Source organism: Bufo gargarizans, unplaced genomic scaffold (genome assembly GCF_014858855.1).
Source record: "Bufo gargarizans isolate SCDJY-AF-19 unplaced genomic scaffold, ASM1485885v1 original_scaffold_2114_pilon, whole genome shotgun sequence".
Taxonomy (NCBI): Eukaryota; Metazoa; Chordata; class Amphibia; order Anura; family Bufonidae; genus Bufo; species Bufo gargarizans.
Genome location: NW_025334648.1, coordinates 246,197 through 270,929, shown reverse-complemented (window position 1 = coordinate 270,929; position 24,733 = coordinate 246,197). Strand labels below are relative to the sequence as shown.

General features: G+C 42.8%; 1 protein-coding gene across 2 annotated transcripts in view; it reads right to left on the bottom strand.

Moving 5' to 3' along the window:
- Positions 1–662: 662 nt before the first annotated feature.
- Positions 663–24,733, bottom strand: part of RNF24 (ring finger protein 24) — a 93,089-nt gene continuing 69,018 nt past the window's right edge. Inside the window, exons 1-6 of one of the 2 annotated variants that reach the window (XM_044274878.1) lie at positions 19,915–19,983; positions 16,266–16,415; positions 9,128–9,170; positions 8,404–8,445; positions 7,654–7,733; positions 663–6,680 (exon numbers count right to left, since the gene is read on the bottom strand). In XM_044274878.1, coding sequence (XP_044130813.1) covers positions 6,542–6,680; positions 7,654–7,733; positions 8,404–8,445; positions 9,128–9,170; positions 16,266–16,415; positions 19,915–19,973 — 513 coding nt within the window. In that variant the 5' untranslated portion in view covers positions 19,974–19,983 and the 3' untranslated portion in view covers positions 663–6,541. Of the gene's footprint in view, positions 6,681–7,653; positions 7,734–8,403; positions 8,446–9,127; positions 9,171–16,265; positions 16,416–19,914; positions 19,984–24,733 lie in introns of those variants that run through there. The other variant, XM_044274880.1, reaches the window with a different exon arrangement.

Here is a 24,733-nt window from a genome sequence, read left to right as displayed (position 1 = left end):
CCGCATTATGGACAAGGATAGGACTCTATTAGGGGACAGCTGTTCCGTTCCGCAAAATACTGAATGCACACGGACGTCGGTATTTTTTGCGGACTGTTTTTACGGTTGTGTGCATGAGCCCTTTCGGGAAGTAATTAATATTAAGTGGGGTCAGACACCAATACACTATTCTAACAATATTTCCATCATTGCTGAGAAATAAGTTTTAGTATATGCAAATGAGCCTCTAGGAGCAACGGGGGCGTTTCTGTTACACCTAGAGGCTCCACTCTCTGTAACCGCTGCGCCCTCTTCACTTTGAGTGTGAGCATGTTTACACTGCCTTACCCGGTCAAAGTGGAGAGGGTGCGGTATTTGCAAAGAGAGCAGAGCCTCTAGGTGTAATGGCAACGCCCCCATTGCTCCTAGAGGCTCATTTGCATATAATAAAACCTCAGCAATGCGGGCACATATGTACATGGGACCAACACAGATGCCTTCAGCTGCCGAGTGCACATGTAACAGGTCAGCCAGTGTCATAGGTACAAAACTGCTGACAGATGCCCTTTAAGTCCATATTTTGGAATGCAATCTCACAATACCGGCCAACAACCAATTCATTTGTCTTTTCACATTAAACAGATAATAGAGCGGCTCACGACCGTATTCACACACAAAAGCCGTTTTCCGAAGTTCTTCTTTATTTACAGTTCAAGTCAAATCGCATGCAAAACAGTTTTCTTCTTTCATATGAATACCGTAGTTAGCAAAAACACAGTATTTAATAGAAATTAAATATACAAAAATATAGCTTACAAAAAAAGTGAGTTTTTTTATTTACGTTTTAAAAAATATTCTGCTGCAGAATTTTCTCTTTAGTGTACAAACACGTCTATGAAACCGAGAACCTGAGGTCTCACAAACAAAACAGAAACAAACAAAAAGCACTGACTGGACAATAGAACATTGGACTGAAGGACAAGTAAACGCCGCAAAATAAAGGGGGGGGGAAATAAAAGTGTAAATGAGAAAAAAAACAAAAACATTTCTTCAGTATAAAACACTATATTAGGAGTTTCCTGTAGGCCTCATGTACATGACCGGATGTATTTGTCTGCAAACGGCAGATCCACAAAATACGGAATGCGGTCCGTGTTGCATTCACCTTATTTGCGGACCCATTGACTTCATGGGTCTGCGGTCTGCATTATGCGGACACGTGTAGGCCATGTTCCATCTCTTTCGGGAATAACATCCATATGTCCATTCTGCAAAAATATAGAACATGTTCTAAGGGCTCATTGAAGTCAGTGGGTTCTGAAAAAAAGTCGGACAGCACATAGACCCGCTATTTGCGGCCTGCAAAACAGATACAGGCGTGTGCATGAGGCCTAATCTCGCGACACCGAGACTTACTGAACACGTGACGGTATATAAAAAGGTTATTTCGAAACACAAAAATACAGATAATTTTTTTATTTAAATAATAATAAATAAAGGGCCGCGACACTCGTCATTGCCCCTGGCATATTCTTCTAGAGAGTACAAACTAGGAATGACGGATAGATTAAGTCATTGGCACCACCGCTCATTTTAAATTCTAGATACCACTCCCACCAGGCATAATAATGGAGCACAGATTCATACTCCGTTCGATATCGGAGTTTTTTTATGCTCATTGTTGACTCTGCTGAGTGACATTAGCACATAAAATGGCTGTCACTCAGTCTTAATTTTTTATTTTTTTTAATTCCGAATAGATTCACTAGATCAACTTTCAATGCGTTAATACTGCCCCCTATGGGCACTAGCATAGATACAAAGGTCTAGGAAACTCTCTCCCCCTCTGTCTGCAATTGCCCTTTAAAGTGTTAATTGGTGCACTATTCACGTGGCCAGGGACTGGACCTATCACTATCGATATGATACCAAGTGACATTTATTGGACAGGCTTTATAAAAAAAAAAATATAATAATAATACAGGGGGGACAAATCTATTGTCTGTACATCAGTGGCAACACTTTTGTTGGGATTACCTGTACACAACCATGAAGGCCAGTCATGCACTGTAACCCATTACAAAAGGAAACTGACGTCCCCTAACTTTCTGACAGATTGGTTCGGCCTACAAAATGGCTGCCTCCATTTGTGTGGCAAAGATACAATCAACCAATCCATTTCCACATAATACTAGTTAGGCAGCTTCCCAGTGAAGTTATCTGACTAGTTTCCAGTTAATATTCTGCTAGTTAAGATTTTTTTTTAAAAATTTTTTTTTATTTTTTTACACCACAAGATGGCTGCCACCATGGTCCATTTAAAGGGACAAAAATTGTCAACCGATTTGACCAAATGATGCCGACTTTTTTTTTTATGAGACACCGCAAAGAAAAGAAAAATGCAAATATAATTAGCTAATGTCACCAGAGGGCGGATAAATCCAAAGAGATCCAACAAGTAATAATACCAAAAATACCCTAAAACCCATTGTATACTCTACAGACATCTTCCTATAGGCAAGTATGAACACTCGACTATTTAATCACTCAGGCACGACTAGAAATTTACCAGTACACTATACTTAACCAATCACCATGGGCGATTCATATGGAATCAAAAAGCTAAAAAACACTTTAATTTTTATTCTTTTTTTCTTTTAAATCATGGATGGCTCGTCCACTGGAGTAGCACATTATGGATTGAAAGAACAGTACCAAAGCTGTAGATACTGTACATCATGGATCAACCAACAATCCAAAAAGTTTGGTCAATATTTTACTTTTTTTATAGTTTTTTTTATTTTATTTTTATTGTCTATTAGAAGTGCTCACAGATTAATTAGGCTTACTTATTCTGAAATACTTAAAAGGGTAGATGCCTTTTCGGGCTGGGACTCTATAAACTGAGGGCCCCGGAGGGTACAACAGGCCGGGACCGTACAGCTCAGCAACCCCACTGGCACTTGCTGGGAGATTTGTGTAACTCAATCTACAGAATGAAAATGGAGTTCAATGAATGAACGGGAATGGACGCGTAATACCGCGACGCGGAAATCCACGGCACTGTCAAAGCACTAACAAAGTTAGTTAATATTGGCAATACTTAAGTTGCATGAAATCTATACAACGTACATCTAGACCAAGTCTGCATAAAAAGCTGAGTCATTTGCATTAGTTATCCTGTACTGATCACGAGTCATCAATTATATAAACCTGCAGAGCTGCACTCGCAATTCTGCTGGCTGATGCCTTATGTGAAGTGGCACAGCTGAACTCCTTTAATGTTGGGGAAAAGTCAGATTTTCCTGTGTTAGTTTACTGTATAGTGCAGGCATGTCCAAACTGCGGCCCTCCAGCTGTTGCAAAACTACAACTCCCAGCATGCCTGGGTAGCTTACAGCTATTAGGGCATGCTGGGAGTTGTAGTTTTGCAACAGCTGGAGGGACGCAGTTTGGACATGCCTGGTATAGTGTCTGGTGTAAAGACAACGCCTCCCAACACATTACCAAAGCAAGCTCTGGGCAGACACTGAAAAAGAGGGATTATTGCGAGATATAAAAAAAAGCCTGCAGAATTGTGAGTGCAGCTCTGCAGTACAACACAGGATAAGTAATGTATGTACACAGTGACTGCACCAGCAGAATAGTGAGTGCAGCTCTGGAGTAGAATACAGGATGTAAATCAGGATCAGTAATGTAATGAATGTACACAGTGACTCCTCCAGCAGAATAGTGAGTGCAGCTCTGGAGTATTATACAGGATGTAACTCAGGATCAGTACAGGATAAGTAATATATTTACACTGTAACTCAACTTTTTATGTAGATAAATGGCATATGTAAACTTTTGTTTTTGCATCCATCACATTTCACATCAATAAGCCTTTTACAGCTAAAAAAAAAAAAAAAAAAAAAAAAAAAAAGTGCCAAATAAAGTGAGGCCTTGGAGACAAAATACTGGAAATAACACAATGGGACAGACTATATCAGTGTTTCCCAACCAGTGTGCCTCCAGCTGTTGCAAAACCAACTCCCAGCATGCCCAGACATGCCTTTGGCTGTGCGGGCATGCTGGGAGTTGTAGTTTTGCAACAGCTGGAGGCACACTGGTTGGGAAACACTGGACTAGATAATAGACTATCCAGGCTGAAAGATTTCTGAAGAAACAATTATGAAAATCGATGTAGGACAGGGCATGTGCAGGACCTTATGTGCGAGGTCCTAAGATTAGGTAGAGCCAGAAGCAATTTCTGTAGCTAAAGGAATGGAAAAAAAAAAACAAAAAATAAAAAAAAACACAGCTACCCAATTTCAAGAACAGCAGAATAGCGCCACCATTATCACCTGTCTGCATGCGGTATTACTGCTTAGTCTCATTCATTTCATTGTAGTTGAGCTGCAATACCACACGGAACCTGTGGACAGGCGTGGCGCTGTTTATGGAGGAAAATCTGTTTGGTTTTTTAATTCCAGACAAGCCCGTTTAAGCAGCCGAGAACCGTTTTTACCATGGACATGACCAGAGAACATTTGTAAGAGTCACAACTCCTCCTCCCAAAATTATAATACATTTTCATGAAATCATAATTTAAGGCGAATCAAAAGTCAGGAACCAAAACCATTTTGGAATCTCAGAAGTGAATGCAATATGGGGCAGGTCTATGGCTGCATGCATCATAGAAAGTGAGGACTTCCATTCTGAAATCCAAATCCTTCAAACGGTTCACCTCCACAGGTGACTACTCTGCTCCTCCGTGCTCTTGAGACCAGGGTGGTCACCTTCTATTCTCAGCCTCCAACCCCCACCATTTTCCTCTGAAATTGAGATGATTGACTAGTTCCTGACAAAACCCCTTGGGTAATATTATGAGACATGCCGAGACTCCTCTGTGCCAAGGAGGATCACGGGTCACCCATCTTATACATCTTAAGTGCTCTAGTTTGTATACAGTGAAGGCAGACGACATGATGGACCCCGGTAGCAATATATAAAAGGGCCAGTAAATATGAATCTAGGAACCTGAAAAAAAAAAAAAAAAAAAAAAAAAAAATCTAGATTTTCATTTTTCTCTCTATTGACAGTTTTTGAAAAATATAAATTATACCGTCTATTATCATAATAACCGTTTGAGTGGCCCGGCATTGACACTCTTGCCAACAGAGCCCTGCATGAATGATTAGGGGTTATAAAAAGGATTACATTTCCTAAGTGCCACTATCTTTAATGCACTTCACAAATTTTGCAGGTACCGGGTGAGTTTAAGAACTTCCTGTACAACTCCCCTTTAAAATGTGAAATTTGCCTTTCAATAGCTTATTCCTGTATCGAATTGTCGCTACTCTGGCAGGGACAGTGGGCCCCACGGTAACCACCCCTTTATTCTCTCGGCTGTGGTAAATACATGAAAGCTAGATGCTGAAGGAACCTCGGGGGAGTGTCCTTAAAACTGGATGCTGAAGGAACCTCGGGGGAGTGTCCTTAAAACTGGATGCTGAAGGAACCTCGGGGGAGTGTCCTTAAAACTGGAAAACTGATTTTGTAGCCCCTATCAACCAATAAGATTGTTTTCATTTTCCAAAGGGGCTCTGAAAAATGAAAGGTGGGATCTGATTGGTTGCCATGTTTCCATTTAGACCAGTTTTTGACAGATCTCCTCCAGTGTCAGAGCACAGTGACAGGAAGTGTTGTCAGAGGGACACAAAATTAAATTACAATAACTCGGTATGAGAATAAGATATTAAGAAAGCGTTTTCACATATTTAAAACTATGACGGGGTGGGGAGGGTAATCGATTTTGGAGCTCCCCTTTAAATCTGACGTGTATAGCTTTGATTTATAGCGGATGAAACACAGGAATTTTTTGGGGTCCTGACAAACATTCAGGATGAATCCAGTAGTGCAACCGACCAACGATCAGCAAAATTCACCTAAAACATTGGGTGTTGAATCACTGGCGATGGATTTCAGCACCGAGGCGACTCGTGACTCATACCTCGATGCCGTAACTAGACCTAACAAATGGAATATTGGTCAAACTGACAAAATGGCTGCATGCCAGTGACGGGCACACTAAGAAAACCACATCAGTTCATACTGCCGAGGGTTTACATATAGACGCAGGTGTACAGGATAGGTGCGCGGTTTTACGGTAAGCAGTTTGCATAGCGCGCCATTACTCCATCTGGGTTTGTTGCCATCCCTTCCCTTTGCAAATGGACAGTTGTGCCATCTCTGGCCCTGGCACAGTGAAAACTTCTAGTAAAGATTTCTATATAAAAATGTTAAAAAGGGGGGGGGGAGGGGAAGAGTCTCAGCGAAATCTTGTAAAGTGCTTGTCCAAGGCCAAAATACTGCTGCCAAGTTCCCTCGCGTCTCAACGCACAGAGGCAGGCGATGAAAGTGCTTTGGTTGCTACAGAGTCCACATATCCATGTCGGAGAATGTCGCAGGAATCCATCAGCTGCCGACCAATATTCTGGGATCTGCCCCATGGAAGCAGGGTAAGGACATGTGATGTGTGGCTCCTCGTAGGGGCGACCCACGATGACACGTTAGCTGTAAGCTATACAATGTTCTCCGCTCCGGGCAGCGGCCCCTGTGGAGGTCCGTGCTCCTGCTTGCTGTGTAGTTGTGCCAATTGCAGGACGGGCATGTTACACAGGGGGCAAACTTTCCGCACTTCCAGCCATTTAATGAGGCACCTGGAAAAAGACACCAGCAATGATTATGGAACTTCAGTGGATGTAACTCAGGATCAGTACAGAATAAGCAAAGTATGTACACAGTGACTCCACCAGCAGAATAGTGAGTGCAGCTCTGGAGTATAATACAGGATGTAACTCAGGACCAGTACAGGATAAGTAATGTATGTACACAGTGACTGCACCAGCAGAATAGTGAGTGCAGCTCTGGAGTATAATACAGGATGTAACTCAGGACCAGTACAGGATAAGTAATGTAATGTATGTACACAGTGACTCCACCAGCAGAATAGTGAGTGCAGCTCTGGAGTATAATACAGGATGCAACTCAGGATAAGTAATGTAATGCATGTACACAGTGACTGCCCCAGCAGAATAGTGAGTACAGCTCTGGAGTATAATACAGGATGTAACTCAGGATCAGTACAGGATAAGTAATGTAATGTATGTACACGGTGACTGCCCCAGCAGAATAGTGAGTACAGCTCTGGAGTATAATGTAGGATGTAACTCAGGATCAGTACAGGATAAGTAATATAATTTATGCACACAGTGACTCCACCAGCAGAATAGTGAGTGCAGCTCTGGAGTATAATACAGGATGTAACTCAGGATCAGTACAGGATAAGTAATGTATGTACACAGTGACCCCACCAGCAGAATAGTGAGTACAGCTCTGGAGTATAATACAGAATGTAACTCAGGATCAGTACAGGATAAGTAATGTAATGTATGTACACAGTGACTCCACCAGCAGAATAGTGAGTGCAGCTCTGGAGTATAATACAGGATGTAACTCAGGATCAGTACAGGATAAGTAATGTATGTACACAGTGACTCCACCAGCAGAATAGTGAGTGCAGCTCTGGAGTATAATACAGGATGTGACTCCGGATCAGTACAGGATAAGTAGTATAATGGTGATGTTCGGGTGCGATTTGCAATCCCAAATACAACAAGGCTAATTACTTACTTTCTGTGAAAGGCATGCTTGCACGGACATATACCCAGCTCATCCTTAGGCTTGAATTCTTCTAGGCAAACAGCACAAACCTACAAGGAGGAATTACATTTGAAGTTAAACTCATAAAATCCATGAAGAATGTTATAGGGGGGTTTTCTTCTCCATTCAGGTGTTAATTCGGAATTCTGCTGCTTTCTGGTTACTGGGGAGCAATGCATTGTGGGAACCCCTGTTCCATAGCTAGGGCGGAGCGGTTAGGTCACATGTCTGACAGCACAATTGGCTCCGTCTGTATCCAAGGGAAACCAGCAGAAATGTGAAAATGGCAAAAAGATTTTAGAAGATCAAAGATAAAGATGCAGAGAGAAAGAGAGCTAGGCTTGCAGAGGGGTGGGCCATTCAGGACAACATTGCTGTGACATTGTCACCAAAACATCGTCAATATATCCCTATCCTTAAAGGGGATGGCCCATCTCATGCTACTAGGATATGCTATCAATGTCAGATGGGAGTGGGACCCGCACCTGTCTTTAGAACATGGCCTCCGACGTGAAGGAGAGTAAACCAAGTATTCACGGCCTGCTCTCCGTTCATCGCTATGGGCGTTCCAAAAAGAGCGCGGTTGTTTTCGGAACTCCCATAGTGGTGAATGGAAGGAGACTGCGCCCCATTCACTTGGGGGAAATATATTGAATATTTTAGATGAATTTATAACGTAACCTAATGCATACTAGTATTTACCATACAAACAATACCAACCTCATAGAGATTCAGCTCTTTTACTTTTTCTTTTAAAATGACCTGAAAAAAAAAAAAATTATAAAACTGAAATACTTGATCATGCAGTATATATATCAGGAATAAAATACAATGCTGTATGTAGGATAGGATGACAAAAAAATAAAAATCATAGGAAAAAAAATAAAAAAAAAATATGTCAGCGCCCCTTCCCAATAAAATTTTTAGGAGGGAAGAAAGCCATTTTCTGCCACCATGCGATTCCTCTCCACCAATCAGATGAAAGGGAGGCGAGGATTAGCATATATCACAGGGGCCGTTTGATGGGTGCAATAGCACCCCCTAGCTTTCTCTTATTAGAACACCAGTACCCAACTTGTGGCTCTCAAGCTGCTGCAAAACTGCAACCCCCAGCACGAGAGAAGTGATCGGTGGAGGTCCAACTCCCCGCAACCAGCCGTTTGAAGAGGCCGCAGTGGTCCAGCGAGTGCAATGACCTATCACTAGGGCATGGGCTGCAATACCAAGCACAGCCACTATATACAATGGACGGCGCTGTGCTTGGCGAGCTATGACGAGGCCGCAGTGCTCACAAATGGCAGAATGGTCGGGGTGCTGTGTGTCAGACCCCAACTGATCAGACATTGACGAGCTATACTGAGGACAGGCCATCAATAGTGAGCTCACGGAAAAACCCCTTTAAGAAAAAGGGCCACAGAATGCAAAAACTGGGGTCCAGCCTTACCTGTTTATATGCATACAGCTCCTTACGCGTCTGATGTCGCAACCTGTAGGGGGGAGATGAGAACAAGCAGATGAGGAACCCTTGCATCAATGATGGGAGTCGTTTTCATCCGTACATGTACACCGTGCAGATCACCAAGAGATTAAAGGTTTTTGATAATTTTCCATTGGTCGCTGATCTTCGTGGACCCTGGCCTCGAAGGAATGACAAAACGTGCTTCTTGTGGGAGGAAGTGACCCGTCCACTTGTGCGATTGCGATAATAGTGGGGGGTTGTAAAACTGACAGCATCAAATCTAGTAGTCTCTCCAGCAGCACAGAGTATTTCAGAAGAGGGACAATGTAAGGATTTCGAAAAATCATTAGACAGACTGATGGCTAGGAGTGGGATCTTACAGCAGCACAGATTATTTAAGGAGAAAAGGATGCAGATATTGCAGGAAGTCAGTGACCGCTCCGCTCATGGGACTTTGTTAGCAGGAGATCACCCCCAATTTTGAGTCTGTGCACTCCCCATTAATATAACGAGTGGGCAGGTCACTGCCTGCCACAAGATCAGCACATTCCTCTCCTGAAATACTCTGTACTGCTGGAGACCCTGCTCCTGTCACACTGTCCTCACCATCAGAGTGCGCAAATCAAAGCTCAGCATACTTCTCCCCTGATAACGGAAGAAGCAAAGTTTGAAGCAGCACAGAGTATTTGAGAAGATCTATTTGATGACCCTGTGGAGGGTGAGCTCTTCACTCATTTGCGGATGTTTGTGCGAGACTACTAATGTGATGGAGACATCAGGGAGATCACAGACTGAGGGGGTTGAAAAATTAGTAGAACCTCCCAGCAGCACAGAATATTTCAGGAGAACCATGTGTGGATATTAACACTGATTATCCCTCAAGTGGAAGTGATAAAACACAAGCTGATAGGCCATCTGCACAGCAACAAGACACACGCACTAAATACTCCATGTAACCCCGGAGAAAATGTACACTAACCCACATCAACCATGTAATAAAACAAATCACCAATCAAGCAATAAAAGCGTATATCCGATAGGCTGTGATGGGTCGTTTTGCATTTTCGCATATGACGGCAACTATCCCCTACTGCGTGCGAAAAAATAAATAAAAAAATACCGCAATTCGTTTCAAAAGCATTTCCATGGCAACCAGTCATTATAAGGAAAAACATTGTTGAATTTAACTCCATTACAAGAACCTTTAGTGTCTTGGGAGTTCAAAACACAGAAATGTGTAAAACAGGCAGCACAGTCTAAAAGGAAAAAGCGCTTTGCAAAATGCATGACTAATAGCAATGCATCATTTGTCAAAAGAAAAGATCAAAGTCACGATAAATCAATGCAATAAATATATGGCTTCAGGGAAATTGTTAAGTTGTATTTAAATGTAATAAAAAGAACGCTAAAATTAGAAAGACAAATATACAATGACATGTAATAGGAGAGACATTACTTCTAATTCTAGCCACAGGGTAGGAACCGTAATGGGCTCCTCATCCACCCCACATCTTTAGTCTTCAGTTGCAGGTTGGTCCCTGATCAGGAAAAAAAACAAAAAAAACACAGCAACAACAACAAGACCCTTTAGGGCAAGGGTTTGCAAGCTGCGGCACTCCCGCTGTTTTGAAACTACAACTCCCAGCATACATACTTGCTCTGCTCAGAAATCTCATAGAAATAAATGGAGCATGCTGTGAAGTGTAGTTTTACAACAGCTGGAGTGCCGTAGGTTGCCCACCCCTGCTATAGGGCAATTCAGATATCCTTAAGCTTTATACCATTATTTCCTTAACTAGGGAGACTAAATCCAATTTAAGGGATTAATTGTATACTGATTAGAAGATGGAATATCCACAGCACGCCCAATTCTTCTGTGCAAAACATGGTGAAATTTACAGTCCCGGCTCAGATTAATACACAGAAGTGGCAGATAAGAACAGACATTTTTGACCATGTGGATCTTCCTCTGTGGTACCAGGTGAAGGACATGTTTAAGTGCCTGGAATGTTGCAGATACTTCTCCTGATATGGTACAATACCGCTGGAGAAGATCCACAGAGATTGAATCCTCCATTATCATCTTGACAGCCGTACTAACCATATAGTTCTGAGCACTAACCTAAGCCGGGATTGTAACTAAAAGATATGTTTTGCAAAAAAGAATCGGGTGCGTCGTGGTAATTTCTGTTGGTGACTGGAATACATCCTCAGCAAGTATTATTCACTTAGTCCAGGATACAACATTAAAAAAAAAAAAAGTTTCTGATCAGAAGCTGTTCATACAAACACATTACTTGTATATAATCTTAGTCATTGAGTAGGAACAGTAATGGGCTCCTCACCCACCCCGCATCTTTAGTGTACAATACTAGGCTGGTCTCTGTTCAAAGGCTTGTCATTCTTGGGTCTCATATACAGTAGATTCCTCCATGGTCACCATCCTAGGTGCATGAAACCTTCTAGATAACCACTACTGAATGACCTCATGACAAGGAGAACCAGCCCACTTTCATGACAATTCAGGATAGGGAGAGGAATCTACAGGGCGCCCCATCTCATGGGCAAAAATCCACTCCAGACTGTTGTCCAAGGCCTCTTGCACACAAACTTTGTGCATCAGTTCCGTGCATTGGGGACTGCAATTTGCGGTCCCCAATAGACTGGCAGCGTCCATGCAGCAGCCGGGACGGATCGAGACCCATTCAACTTGAATGGGTCTGTGATCCATCTGCACTGCAAAAAAATAGAACAAGTTATATATTTTTTTGCGGTGCGTAGGCACGGACAGAAACACCACAGAAGCACGCCGTAGTACTTCCGTGGGGTTAGGGTTCCGATCCGTGCTTGGGGAACCAGTCAAGTGAATGGGTCCGCCTCCGTGATGTGGAGTGCACACGGGCCGGTGCCCATGTATTGCGGACCCGCCTTATGCGGGCGACAATATGGCCACACAACATTTATGTGGAAGAGGCCTTAAGCTCTGGGCATGCAAAGGCCTATTTATACTGGGAGAACATAGAGAATTTTATGAAGCTTCTGTCTTGTTTCCACCTTAGCAGAAGCCATCATGTACAGGCCGCTTTATTTGAGAAACAGCACCACAGCGGCCCGCAGGTTGTGTCTGGTATTGCAACTCTGCCTCATTCTCTTCAGTGGAGCTGCAATACCAGACATAACCTATGGACAGCCGTGGCTATGTTTCTGGAAGAAAGTGGCCATGTTTATCTAAACCTGGACAACCCCTTTAAAGGATTTGCCCGGTTAAATCATTGTGTTATGAGCTAAGCTGAACTGGCAAAGTGCTGCCGTCAGAGGAAGCGGAAAAAGATTGAGAGCAGCCACTCCGCCATTAGCCTTCGAGTCTGTAGTATAAATCAGATTTTTCTGAAATTTCATTTTAAGTGGAGAAACATTGTTAATATTGGGTACACGCGATCTCAATGTTCCCGCCCCCTCCAAAAGGGGGCAGGGCCTATAGACATCTTCCATACCGCCACCTTGTTATTTTAGCAGTCCTTACATTCTATTCATAAACCCAAAATCTCAGGATGAATCGTGCTACTGGGTTACAAGATAGAACCAGCTCCTGATGGTGAATAGGACTGAGCTGCAATACCAGACACAGCCAAAGGACAAGGAGGGCGTTGTTTCTATTTTATTTTTTTCTGGTCTTATGCAACTTCTATATTAAAACCATTTGTATTGCACAGCTGAGACTGAACGCACAGGGGGTAGGATGAAGGTAAAGAGGGAATATTTGACTAGGACATACGAGCCCTGCCCTCCCGCCGCGCTCTTTTGTGCGATGTTTATTTTCCTACGGACAAAGTACGCAACAGCTTAAAAGAAAGAGAAACCGATACAAAGTAGCCCCCTGCTATGACTCAGCAGCCGCAAAATGGAAGAATGTTACCAAAGTAAACACAGGCGGGGAACTACGGGGGTTAAAAACCTCAGTGTCCTTAACACATGTTTTCCAGCCCTTCCCTACAAAATCTGCTTCTGGGAAAGCTGGGTGACAAATAGGCCGGTGGCTGCCCATTTACTAGATATACAGTACTCTGTAGGGAGCATGAAAAAGTAAGGCGCCAACCCCCAGGAGAAGTGCAACAATGGCCGCAGTGTGCGCAGGGTCCGCTTTATAGAAAATAGGACCCAGGGCAGCAAGAAAAACCAGTTCCTCAACCACTTGTCTAATTGTCCACATAATACTGCCATATAGTGCCTATATGATATGCAGTATCCACATAATGCAACCATGCAGTTGCCACATAATACTGCCATATATCGCCCAAATTATTTGCAGCATCCCCATAATATTGCCATATAAATATGCAGTATCTATACAATACTGCCTTAAAGTGCACAATAGTACAGTATTCACATACTACTATCAGAGTGCCCAATATGTGGTAGTCACATAATACTGCCATAGTTTCCATATAAACACCATCATATACAACATCAACCTATTACTTCCATATAGTTCCCCTGTAATACCACCATATACTGCCCAAATAATATGCAGTATCCACATAATACCGGCATACAGTGCCCAATAAGCAGTATTCATATAATTATGCCAAAATAATCATATGCAGCATCCACATACCGCAGTTCCCACATAATACCTTCACATGGTGCCCAAATATTTTACAGTATCCACATAATAGTGCGATACAGGTGCTAATATCACCATATGGTGTCCAGATATTATGCAGTACCTATATAATACTGCCACATAGTTCTTTTATAATGATGCAATTCAGTACCCAAATAATATCACCATTCAACATCGTACAGCTCCGTCTCGACAGAAGAGAACTCGGAATTATATTCACTGCTGAATTTAGGGGTAGGTGCTCTTTAAGAAACGCAGAGCTGAGTATGTCATGGACGTGAACCACTGTTGTGACGCTCCAGTTGACAAAACTAGAATAAAATAATGACTTAAAAAGTTGTCGTCAGCAGTTTGATCGCCTGAACTTCCATGTCTATGTGCGTCAGGATAGCGCGCTCCTCTTCAGGATTCATCACTGTGGTTACACAAAAATCAAAACTGAGTTACAAGTGGGGGCGCTCTTGCATTGAAGTCTAGGGGAAATGGTTCCCTTAGGCCGTGGTGAAAAGTGGTATTGCAGCTGATAAATATGCTCTATTCACATCCAGAGAGGAATTTTAATGGACTGCATAGTATCCACAGTTCCCAGTCAGACATGGAACGGTGATCTCAGCCTTCTGGCAAGAACGTAGAAGAACTAAGATTTCAACTACAGATGTGAAGAGCGAAAACATCATATATTTGAAAATCTGTGCAAAATAAGTTTGATGATAGAGGTGCAGTGAAAAAATCCTGAATTATTCAACCACCACCTGGTATGCTGGACATATGACCCATACACCGGCTATACACGGTATGTTCTCCAGACACCATAAGTCACACACCGGTTATATCCTCTGCAGAGACCGCCATGTGTACTATGCACTGTATACATGATGTATGCTCTGTAGAGACCGCCATGTGTACTATACACTGTATACATGATGTACCCTCTGCAGAGACCGCCATGTGTACTATGCACTGTATACATGATATACCCTCTGCAGAGACCGCCATGTGCACTATACACTGTATACACGATATACCCTCTGCAGAGACCGCCATGTGCACTATACACTGTATACACGATATACCCTCTGCAGAGACCGCCATGTGTACTATACACTGTATACATGATATACCCTCTGCAGAGACCACCATGCGTATTATACACTGTATACATGATGTATGCTCTGCAGAGACCGCCATGTGTACTATACACTGTATACATGATATATCCTCTGCAGAGACCGCCATGTGTACTATACACTGTATACACGATATACCCTCTGCAGAGACCGCCATGTGTACTATGCACTGTATACATGATATACCCTCTGCAGAGACCGCCATGTGTACTATACACTGTATACACGATATACCCTCTGCAGAGACCGCCATGTGTACTATACACTGTATACATGATATACCCTCTGCAGAGACCATCATGTGTACTATACACTGTATACATGAGATGTATTCTCTGCAGAGACCGCCATGTGTACTATACACTATATACATGATGTATGCTCTGCAGAGACCGCCATGTGTACTATACACTGTATACACGATATACCCTCTGCAGAGACCACCATGTGTACTATACACTGTATACATGATGTATGCTCTGCAGAGACCACCATGCGTATTATACACTGTATACATGATATATGCTCTGCAGAGACCGCCATGTGTACTATACACTGTATACATGATATACCCTCTGCAGAGACCACCATGCGTATTATACACTGTATACATGATATATGCTCTGCAGAGACCACCATGTGTACTATACACTGTATACATGAGATGTATGCTCTTCAATGGGCGACATATATACACACACAGAATACACAAAATATATATCACACACACACTCTGGAGATGGTCCTATATAATATTCATAGTAGACATAAGCTATATCCTCTGCAGAACATCACTACATGCATTCACATCTACAGGATATGCTCAGGCTACATGATAGGCAAACAGTATATAGCCATCCGGTGACCAAGTATGGCAGTTTGCTCTCCCCCAGAAGGAAGAAAACCAGTAGGTGGCCCTAGAGTACAGCTTTCTTCCTTCCATTGGAGAGATAATTTGCATACTTTTCCCAGAGAGCATTGCCTGCAAGATTCCCTGCACCGGCTGGATCTCTGCAAGGAAAACCAGTATCTTCCAAGACAGGTGACTAAGGCAACCCGAGATTCCCATCATGTACTAACACATTATATAATTGTGAAGATACTTTTGAAAGGTGCAGCTCTCCTTTACGTTTTTCAGGTTCAGAGTGTATTAGATGTTTTGCCGTTTTCTCACCCATTGTGGACAACTCTTCCTACTGGATAAGACGGCTCAGGCAAGTCACTCTGCCCACCATAATAAAGTACTTCGATTGGCGTTAACAAGCTGCAGTGCAGTCCAGTACGCATCACACCATGTATGGTGCACATGGTAGTCATGGCTGGAACAGTTTTAGAATCTGAAAGGCAACCAATCAGAATAAGCGGAGCTTACCGTATCAGGTAGCAGCAGAAGAGGAGGCTCAGGATGAAGACGAATATTGCAGTGCCGAACACCACGATGTAGATGTTGAGGGGGAGGTTCTGGAATCCAATATTAGGCATCCTGAAGCTATAGTGCTGGAAATCCGGGCTCATTGATGGGCTGTGAGATGGAAAGAATGGGATCATTAGTAATCATTTTGGATAAAAGTACACAACAGTATGGGGGCAGGGCCTGCACAAAGGTGAATCAAACTGGGACCGCTTAGTTGTTGGTAGTTCATGTCACATCTCACCAATGAGTGGTACCGCAATGGGGTCTACATTCAGTCCAGCTTCCCAAGTGTTCACTTCTGCTGGTAGGAGTTATAGCGTGTATTCCCAATGTTTATGGTGTGAATTAGCAATGTTGTCCTCGTTTTTGGGTCAAGCACCAATCACATGGCCTTTACCCCCAAATGAATGGAGCAGCAGGTAGAGCATGCACTACGCCTCTCCGTTCATTCTCTCAATAGTGCCCAAATAGTATGCAGTATCCACATAATACCGCCATATCGTTCCCATATAATACTACCATATGTGAATGAGAGTCAAGTAGAGATCTCAGCTATTTCTGGCAGTCCAATAGAGGTAAATGGAGTGGCAGCAAGCATCAGTCTGCCGCTCCATTCATTTTGGTGGTCCCACAGGTTTAGGACCCCCATTCTTGTCATCAGTGGGGCTCCCGGCAGTCAGACCTCCACCGATCTAATATTTAACTTCCATCCTCTGGATATGGGATAACTAGATATAACTGGCATACCTCGAGTTTTCTGGTAATAATTTATCAAATACCCACAGCATACCCCTTGAAACAGAAGATTCATACTTACCAATCTAGTCCTGTGCGTTGCCCCCATCTTCCGGTCCCTACGCCGATCATGGTTGCATGCAGTGCTCCAGTGGCGATATGGCCACAAGCAGCATGTCACCACTGAAGCCAGTCATTGGCTGGAGCAATGCATGTGACCATGCCCAGTTGGATGTCAACAGCACTGGGACCGAAGATGGAGACAGCAGATACAGCAAGGACGACCAAAGCGGTATAAATCTTCTGTTTCAGGGGAAATGCCGTGGGATTATTATTATTTTTTTATTTATTATAATTATTTTTATTATTATTTTTACTATTATTTTTATTATTACATTTCATTAAAATTCATGAAATATAAAATTTATTACATTTTATTTTTATTAATGTCATTATTTTTTTATTATTGTTATAATTATTATAATAATTTTTTTATATTTATTATTATTACATTTCATTAATAATCATGAAATTAATATAAAATGTATTAATTTTTTTATTAATGTTCATTATTATTATTTTTTATTACAACATTTTATTATTATATTTTATTATTTATTCCATTTTATTAAATTATTCAATTTTATTATTATTTTTTATTATTATTTTTATTAATTATCTATTATTTTTATTATTTGACCGGAAGACCCCTTTAAGTATACATTAAATAGTTCATCTCATCACTAATGTACTGATAGCCAGTAATAGCAACCTCCCACTACACTGGTGGCTGAGTGGCATTTACCTGTACCACCCTGCCTGTAAAGGAAGAGATTTGGATTTATATATGCTTTGCTCTGCAGATCCCTCAGTCTGGACCCCGCTTGAGGAGCAGCCTTCCCCTTCACTACATTCCTCCAGTTTTACAATTCCACATTTGCTCGTTACACCCTACTGACTGGAAAATTCCACTGGAGACAAAGGCGGCAATGACATGCCCACAGCCTTGTGTGCGCTCACTCAGGCTTTGTTTTCAGGAACCAATTATTCCAGATTAAGTGGAAACTTAAGGAGGGGGGTTATAATTTACCCTGTAAGACAAGAAAGTCCAGGGGTGGGTGTAGACCCCATTACGGTCCTGTTTAGAGCAGCAACATTTGGTTTAGATATATAAATTAATGACGGTCTCGCAATGTGATACATGTAAAGTATAGATGCAGATACCACCATGCTAGGACATGTCTTGGAGGGGCACTGGTGGTATAAAATAATCACAAAAGCTGTGGGGGGGGGGGGGTATTCTGTAGAGACTAGCAGGGTATACTGATATCTGGGGTGTGCAGAGTGGTCTCGCAATTAGGAAGCGCCCAATGGGGTCTACAGAGAAACCAGACACTGGAATGACCCGTCAGCTTTAGGCACTCAGACTGGCATTGAGATTTGTAGCTAGGCTACAGGTAAGAGATTACGTTTGCAGCCCTAGCCTTGCTTCAGATACCCTGGCCACAGCAGAATGGTTTGTTGGTGCCCTCCGTGTATCACCCCATCAGTAGTCCTACATCACGCCACCCCAGGCTGCCTTTTCTCACCACGGAAGGATTCTTTTCACTAAAAGTACAATAAATAGGTATATACACAGCAGTACTGCCCCATCCATACGTTGCAGGGTAAATTATTATAACTATTTTCACTTTCCATAGTGCGTCATTAGGTCCTGTTCTCAGAAACAGCAGCACTTAGAGATAAGGGGGGGGGGGGGGGGCACTTACAGTATCTGTAAGGTTAGTTTCTGACTCGTAATCACAATCCGTTTCCTGCATCAAAAGTCATATAAACGCCAGATAAGAGGCTGCATGAGACATAATACAAGACTGATATGTAACACTAGTCAATATAATAAAAACTGTGCAGGAACGGACAGTATAAGGGAGGGGTACGGTTTCCGGTAACTACAGCTTAGTCAGGGCAGGACGACGACTTCTGCAAATTCTTTCATACTTTTCCTTTCACTTTCTCACCGCTGACCATCTGCTTGCTGTCAGAGAATGGAAACATGACACCCGGAGGCTGAAAAGGGTCAATACATAACCTTGCTCAAAGCTTTGATGCAATTGTATCCAGTCTACACAATCCTAAACAGCACTACCTGCACCGATACATTGTAGCAAACTGTCAACACAAGAAAGATTGGCGCTGCATTTTGCTTGTCTGGAAAGGAAAGCGAGAATATTCCAATTCACCGACAGTGTGCAGAGATCTTGAAAATGATCCACAACTATAGACAGAGGGGACCCTATTGCAGAAACCAAAATGGAGCCATCATTTTCCCCTGATGTTAGCTCAAGCTATTCCAGCAATAACACAACTCGACGGTGCCCCCCCTGCCAAACCTGGGGCGCCTGTGGTGGGGGTGGGAGACCCTTCGCGCTTAGGGCCCAAAAATCAACCAACATCTACTACACAACCAATTTTCATAGTACATACAGTATTTAAAATGACGAAAAAAATAAAATAAAATTATATTATATATATATATATATATATTATAATTAGTCTATAAAAACAATATCAAACCTACATAAAAAACTACATAATATAAATAAAAGTCTAAGTAAATAAAATAGACAAAATTCAATTGATCAAAACTACATATAATAAAAATGAAATAAGCAACATAACTACATATAAATAAAATTTTAAAAAATAAAATTCATATATAATACATTAAAAAATAATAATATATAATAAAATAAAAACATTTCAGACTCGCATAAGGCCAACCGTGGAAATTCTCTTCAGAAAAATCATTGAAGATGCAAATGCTCTGATTATCCATAGGGCATAAAAAAAAAATAATAAGAAATGACCTTACCCATGTCGGCTGGTGTTATACCTCTGCAGCTTGACATGAACGAGAGGAAAGAACTGCATCCTGGACAGAAGCTCCAGTGAATGGAGATCTGTTTACAAGTGCCCTGGGCCCGCAGCCAGCCGTATGAGTCACAGCCCAAACCAGGGAGGAGAATGTGACAAGGGATGATGATGCTGCAGCGCCCGGCTCTGCTACATCACAGGCCCATCATATAAATGCCTGGTAATTGTACCACCCCACAATAATGACTGGGGGATTAATAGGAGGCAGGTGACTACTTGCCCCTAGGCTTCTAAGGAGCTGATGGGTGTCACAGCTCTGCATTAAATGGGCTCTCCTGCTTTTGTGAAACTGCCGCTCCCAGATGCTGAGAGTTGTAGTTATACCTTATTCCTAGGAAAGCTGGGTAGCAACCAATATGGCTGCCATTGCTATACTTACTGCTGCTACGCAAAAGAGCAAAATGTGCCATTTATAATACTGGTGTGTGCTGGGGCCCTTCTTTGGCAGGCACCAGGGCCCGGGTGTGACCGCTACCTCTGCACCCCCTATAGCTATGCTCCTAATATGCACAGAGAAGGCTGGACTCCTGCGATGTCAGTGCGGCCATCATGGCTCCTGCCCTGTAAGCAAGCCTCTGCAGATACAATGCAGTGAAGCTACGTGGGCCACTAGGTGGTGCTGCAGAGCACACAAAAGCCCACTGCAAGTAGCCAATCAGATTCCACTTCACTGGGGCCCAATTAAAGAAAGCAGGGGCCCAACTCTGGTTTCCCTCACCCAATAGTGCCAAACATGGCCCTCATCTCCTACAGCGGGGGGGGGGATCAGCAACCGTCCGCACTCCAGCAGCTGTGAAACTACAACTCCCAGCAGGCTCACTTACTTGACAACTCTATAGAAGTAAAAAAGGAGGATTCTGGGAGTTGTAGTTTCAGAACAGCTGGAGTGCTGGAGGTTGCCGATCCCTGTCCTAGGCAATGAAGGTCTGGTCCCTGGCATCGTCTATTACCACCGCCATATTGTGCTACCAGTAGTAGTCCTATAAGTACTCTGCCACATGTACAGGCGGCACTGCCAGTATACACCAGCTGATCGGAGCCAGGGTAGAAGCCGAGCAAAACCCATACATCATCATATCTAGAGATATGAGGCTTAGATACGCCAGACTGTATCACTTATAACATGCTTAGATACATTGGACTGTATTGCACATGGAAGGCTTAGATATGTTGGATCGTATCACACAGCTTAGGCTTAGATACACTAGAAAGTATCACACATAAGGGACTTGACTGTATCACACATGGCAGGCTTAGATACACTGGACAGTATGAGATGTTAGAGGCTTAGACAGTATCGCACATGATACATACAGCAGAATATGTATTACACAAAAGAGGCTTAGATACATCATTTTAGCAGACCATCCCACACTTGATAGGATCGGATACCTCAGCTAAGCAGACAGTAACACAATAGGCTTAGATACACTCCTTCAATAGTCAGAATCTCGCAACTGGCTTAGATACATGGCTCAGCAGGTTGTATCACACATGACGGGCGCAGAGACAGCCCAGCAGATAGTAGCACATGAAACAGGCTTAGATACACCAGCTCTGCAGAAAGTATCATGTGTGATATGCTTAGATACACTCCAGTAGTCAGTCTCACAACTGCCTTAGTAGCACACAAAATAGGCCTGGATACACCCGCTCAGATACACTCTTTGAGTAGTCAGACTCTCAGGGCTAGCTTAGATACATGGGTCATCAGATTGTATCACACTTGATAGGATTAGATACACTCGGATGCCATCCTCCTGGCGTTCCCCCAACTCCTCCATGGCTGGCTGGATCCTGACCTTGCAGAGTCGCTGGCTCGTCCCTAACGTGATAATGGGATTACAGTGCGGTATCACTACAGGGGGTGGGGGAACGTGTTGACAGATCAGCCCGCGGGGGGCTAATAGTGTAACTTAATAAAGGCAGGAACCATATTGACTTCCTCGTAATAACCGGCACATTGTTACCGATGAAACCTGTCACCAAAATACACCACAGGCCGTCGAGCCGCCCTGCATTTACTATGTGACGGGAAGGAATTCAGAGAGTCTCACATCCGCAAGAAAAGTCCTAGAGCCAAATTACCTGAATATTGCCCAGACTGTATCGCACATGAGCAGCTTAGATACACATGACCGTATCGCACATACTTCAGCCATTCCCGAGTCCCGACCTCCACATACATGCTCGGCTCGGCTGAGCGTGCATGTGTTCTCAATAGGTAATATAATCAGACCCCACCCGCAATAATGACTGGAGGATTAATAGGGGGCAGGTGACTGATGGCCCCTAGTCCTATATAATACAGGCTTCACAGTTCGGCATGATGTGGGCTCTCCTGCTTTTGTGAAACTGCGGCTTCCAGAGGCTGAGAGTTGTAGTTATACATTACTTCCAGGAAATCTGGGTAGCAAGCAATATGGCTGCCATTGCTATACTTGCTGCTGCTGCTACGGAAAAGTGCAAAATCTGTAACAGGACTCTCAGCCACCATGTGTCCTTTATAATACTGTTGTGTGCTGGGGCCCTTCTCTGACAGGCACCAGGGCCCGGGTGTGACTGCTACCTCTGCACCCCCTATAGCTACGCCCCTGCTGCTGTGCCTAAAACGCACAGAGAAGACTGGAGTCCTGCGACGTCTGTGCAACCATTATGGATCCTGACCTGTAATCAAGCCTTGCAGTGAAGCTACGTTGGCCACTAGGAGGTGCTGCGGAGTACACAAAAGCCCACTGTAAGTAGCCAATCAGATTCCACCTCATTATTAGCTTATCACATATAAAGGTGACCATATACCTCGGATAGCCATTCCTGAGCCCCGACCCACACATGCACGCTCGGCTCAGCTGAGCATGCACAGGCTCTCGATAGGGAGAGTGAAGTAAGCCACCGACAGGCACCTCTTGTGATGGCTTATCTCGCCGAGAACAAAAAGATCAGGCGTGTTGAACTCCAACTGCCCCAGCCTTCTCTCAGGGGGTTCCCATACACAGTCCGACCAAAATCAGTGGGGGAGATTTAACAAAACTGGTGTAAAGTAGAACTGACTTAGTTGCCCATAGCAACCAATCAGATTCTACCTTTCATTTTCCAAAGGATCTGTGAAAAATGAAAGGTGGAATCTGATTGGTTGCTATGGGCAACTAAGCCAGTTGTACTTTACACAAGTTTTCATAAATCTCCCCAATACTGTGTTCATCCAACATTAATCTAATGTGTAGACTAGCTTTGAACAGTACTATAAAACGAAAGGGGCTTGGCTTCACTGCGCTGTATCACAGAAAAGGCTTAGATACACCAGAGAGTGTCAGACCAAAGGCTTAGATAACACTGGACTGTATCACACATCAGAGGCTCACATAAGCTAAACAATATCAAACATGAGAAGCTTTGATATAATGGGAAGTATCGCTCGTCATAGGCTTAGATACACTGAACAATATCACACATAACTGGATTAGATACCCCGGAAAATGAAACGATTGATCTGATTGGTTGCTATGGGCAACTAAGCCAGTTCTACATTACACCAGTTTTGAGAAATCCCCACCAAATAGCTTAGATATACTGGACAGTATTACCGGTTATAAGCTTAGATACACCGGACAGTATCACCAGTAATAAGCTTAGATATACTGGACAGTTTTACCAATGATAAGTTTAGATATACCGGACAGTATCAACGGTAGTAAGCTTAGATACACCGGACAGTATCACCGGTAATACGCTTAGATAGACCGGACAGTATCACCGGGAATAGGCTTAGATATACCGGACAGTATGGCTGGTAATAAGCTTAAATATACTGGACCGTATCGCCGGTAATAAGCTTAGATATGCCAGACAGTATCACTGGTAATAAGCTTAGATACACCTGACAGTATCACCGGTAATAAGCTTAGATACACCGGACAGTATCACCGGTAGTAAACTTAGATATACTGGACCGTATCACCTGTAATAAGCTTAGATATACTGGACCGTATCACCGGTAATAAGCTTAGATATACTGGACAGTATCACCGGTAATAAGCTTAGATACACCGAACAGTATCACCGGTAATAAGCTTAGATATACTGGACAGTATCACCGGTAATAAGCTTAGATATACTGGACAGTATCACCGGTAATAAGCTTAGATATACCGGACCGTATCACCAATGATAAGCTTAGATATACTGGACAGTATCACCAATAATAAGCTTAGATATACAGGACCGTATCACCGGTAATAAGCTTAGATATACGGGACAGTATCAGCAATAATAAGCTTAGATATACCGGAGAGTATCACCAGTAATAAGCTTAGATATACCGGACAGTATCACCAATGATAAGCTTAGATATACCGGACAGTATCACTGGTAATAAGCTTAGATAAACCGGACAGTATCACCAATGATAAGCTTAGATATACTGGACAGTATCACCAGTAATAAGCTTAGATATACGGACAGTATCACCGGTAATAAGCTTAGATAAACCGGACAGTATCACTAATGATAAGCTTAGATATACCGGACAGTATCACCAATGATAAGCTTAGATATACCGGACAGTATCACCGGTAATAAGCTTAGATATACTGGACAGTATCACCAGTAATAAGCTTAGATATACTGGACAGTATCACTGGTAATAAGCTTAGATATACCGGACAGTATCACCAATGATAAGCTTAGATATACTGGACAGTATCACCAGTAATAAGCTTAGATATACTGGACAGTATCACTGGTAATAAGCTTAGATA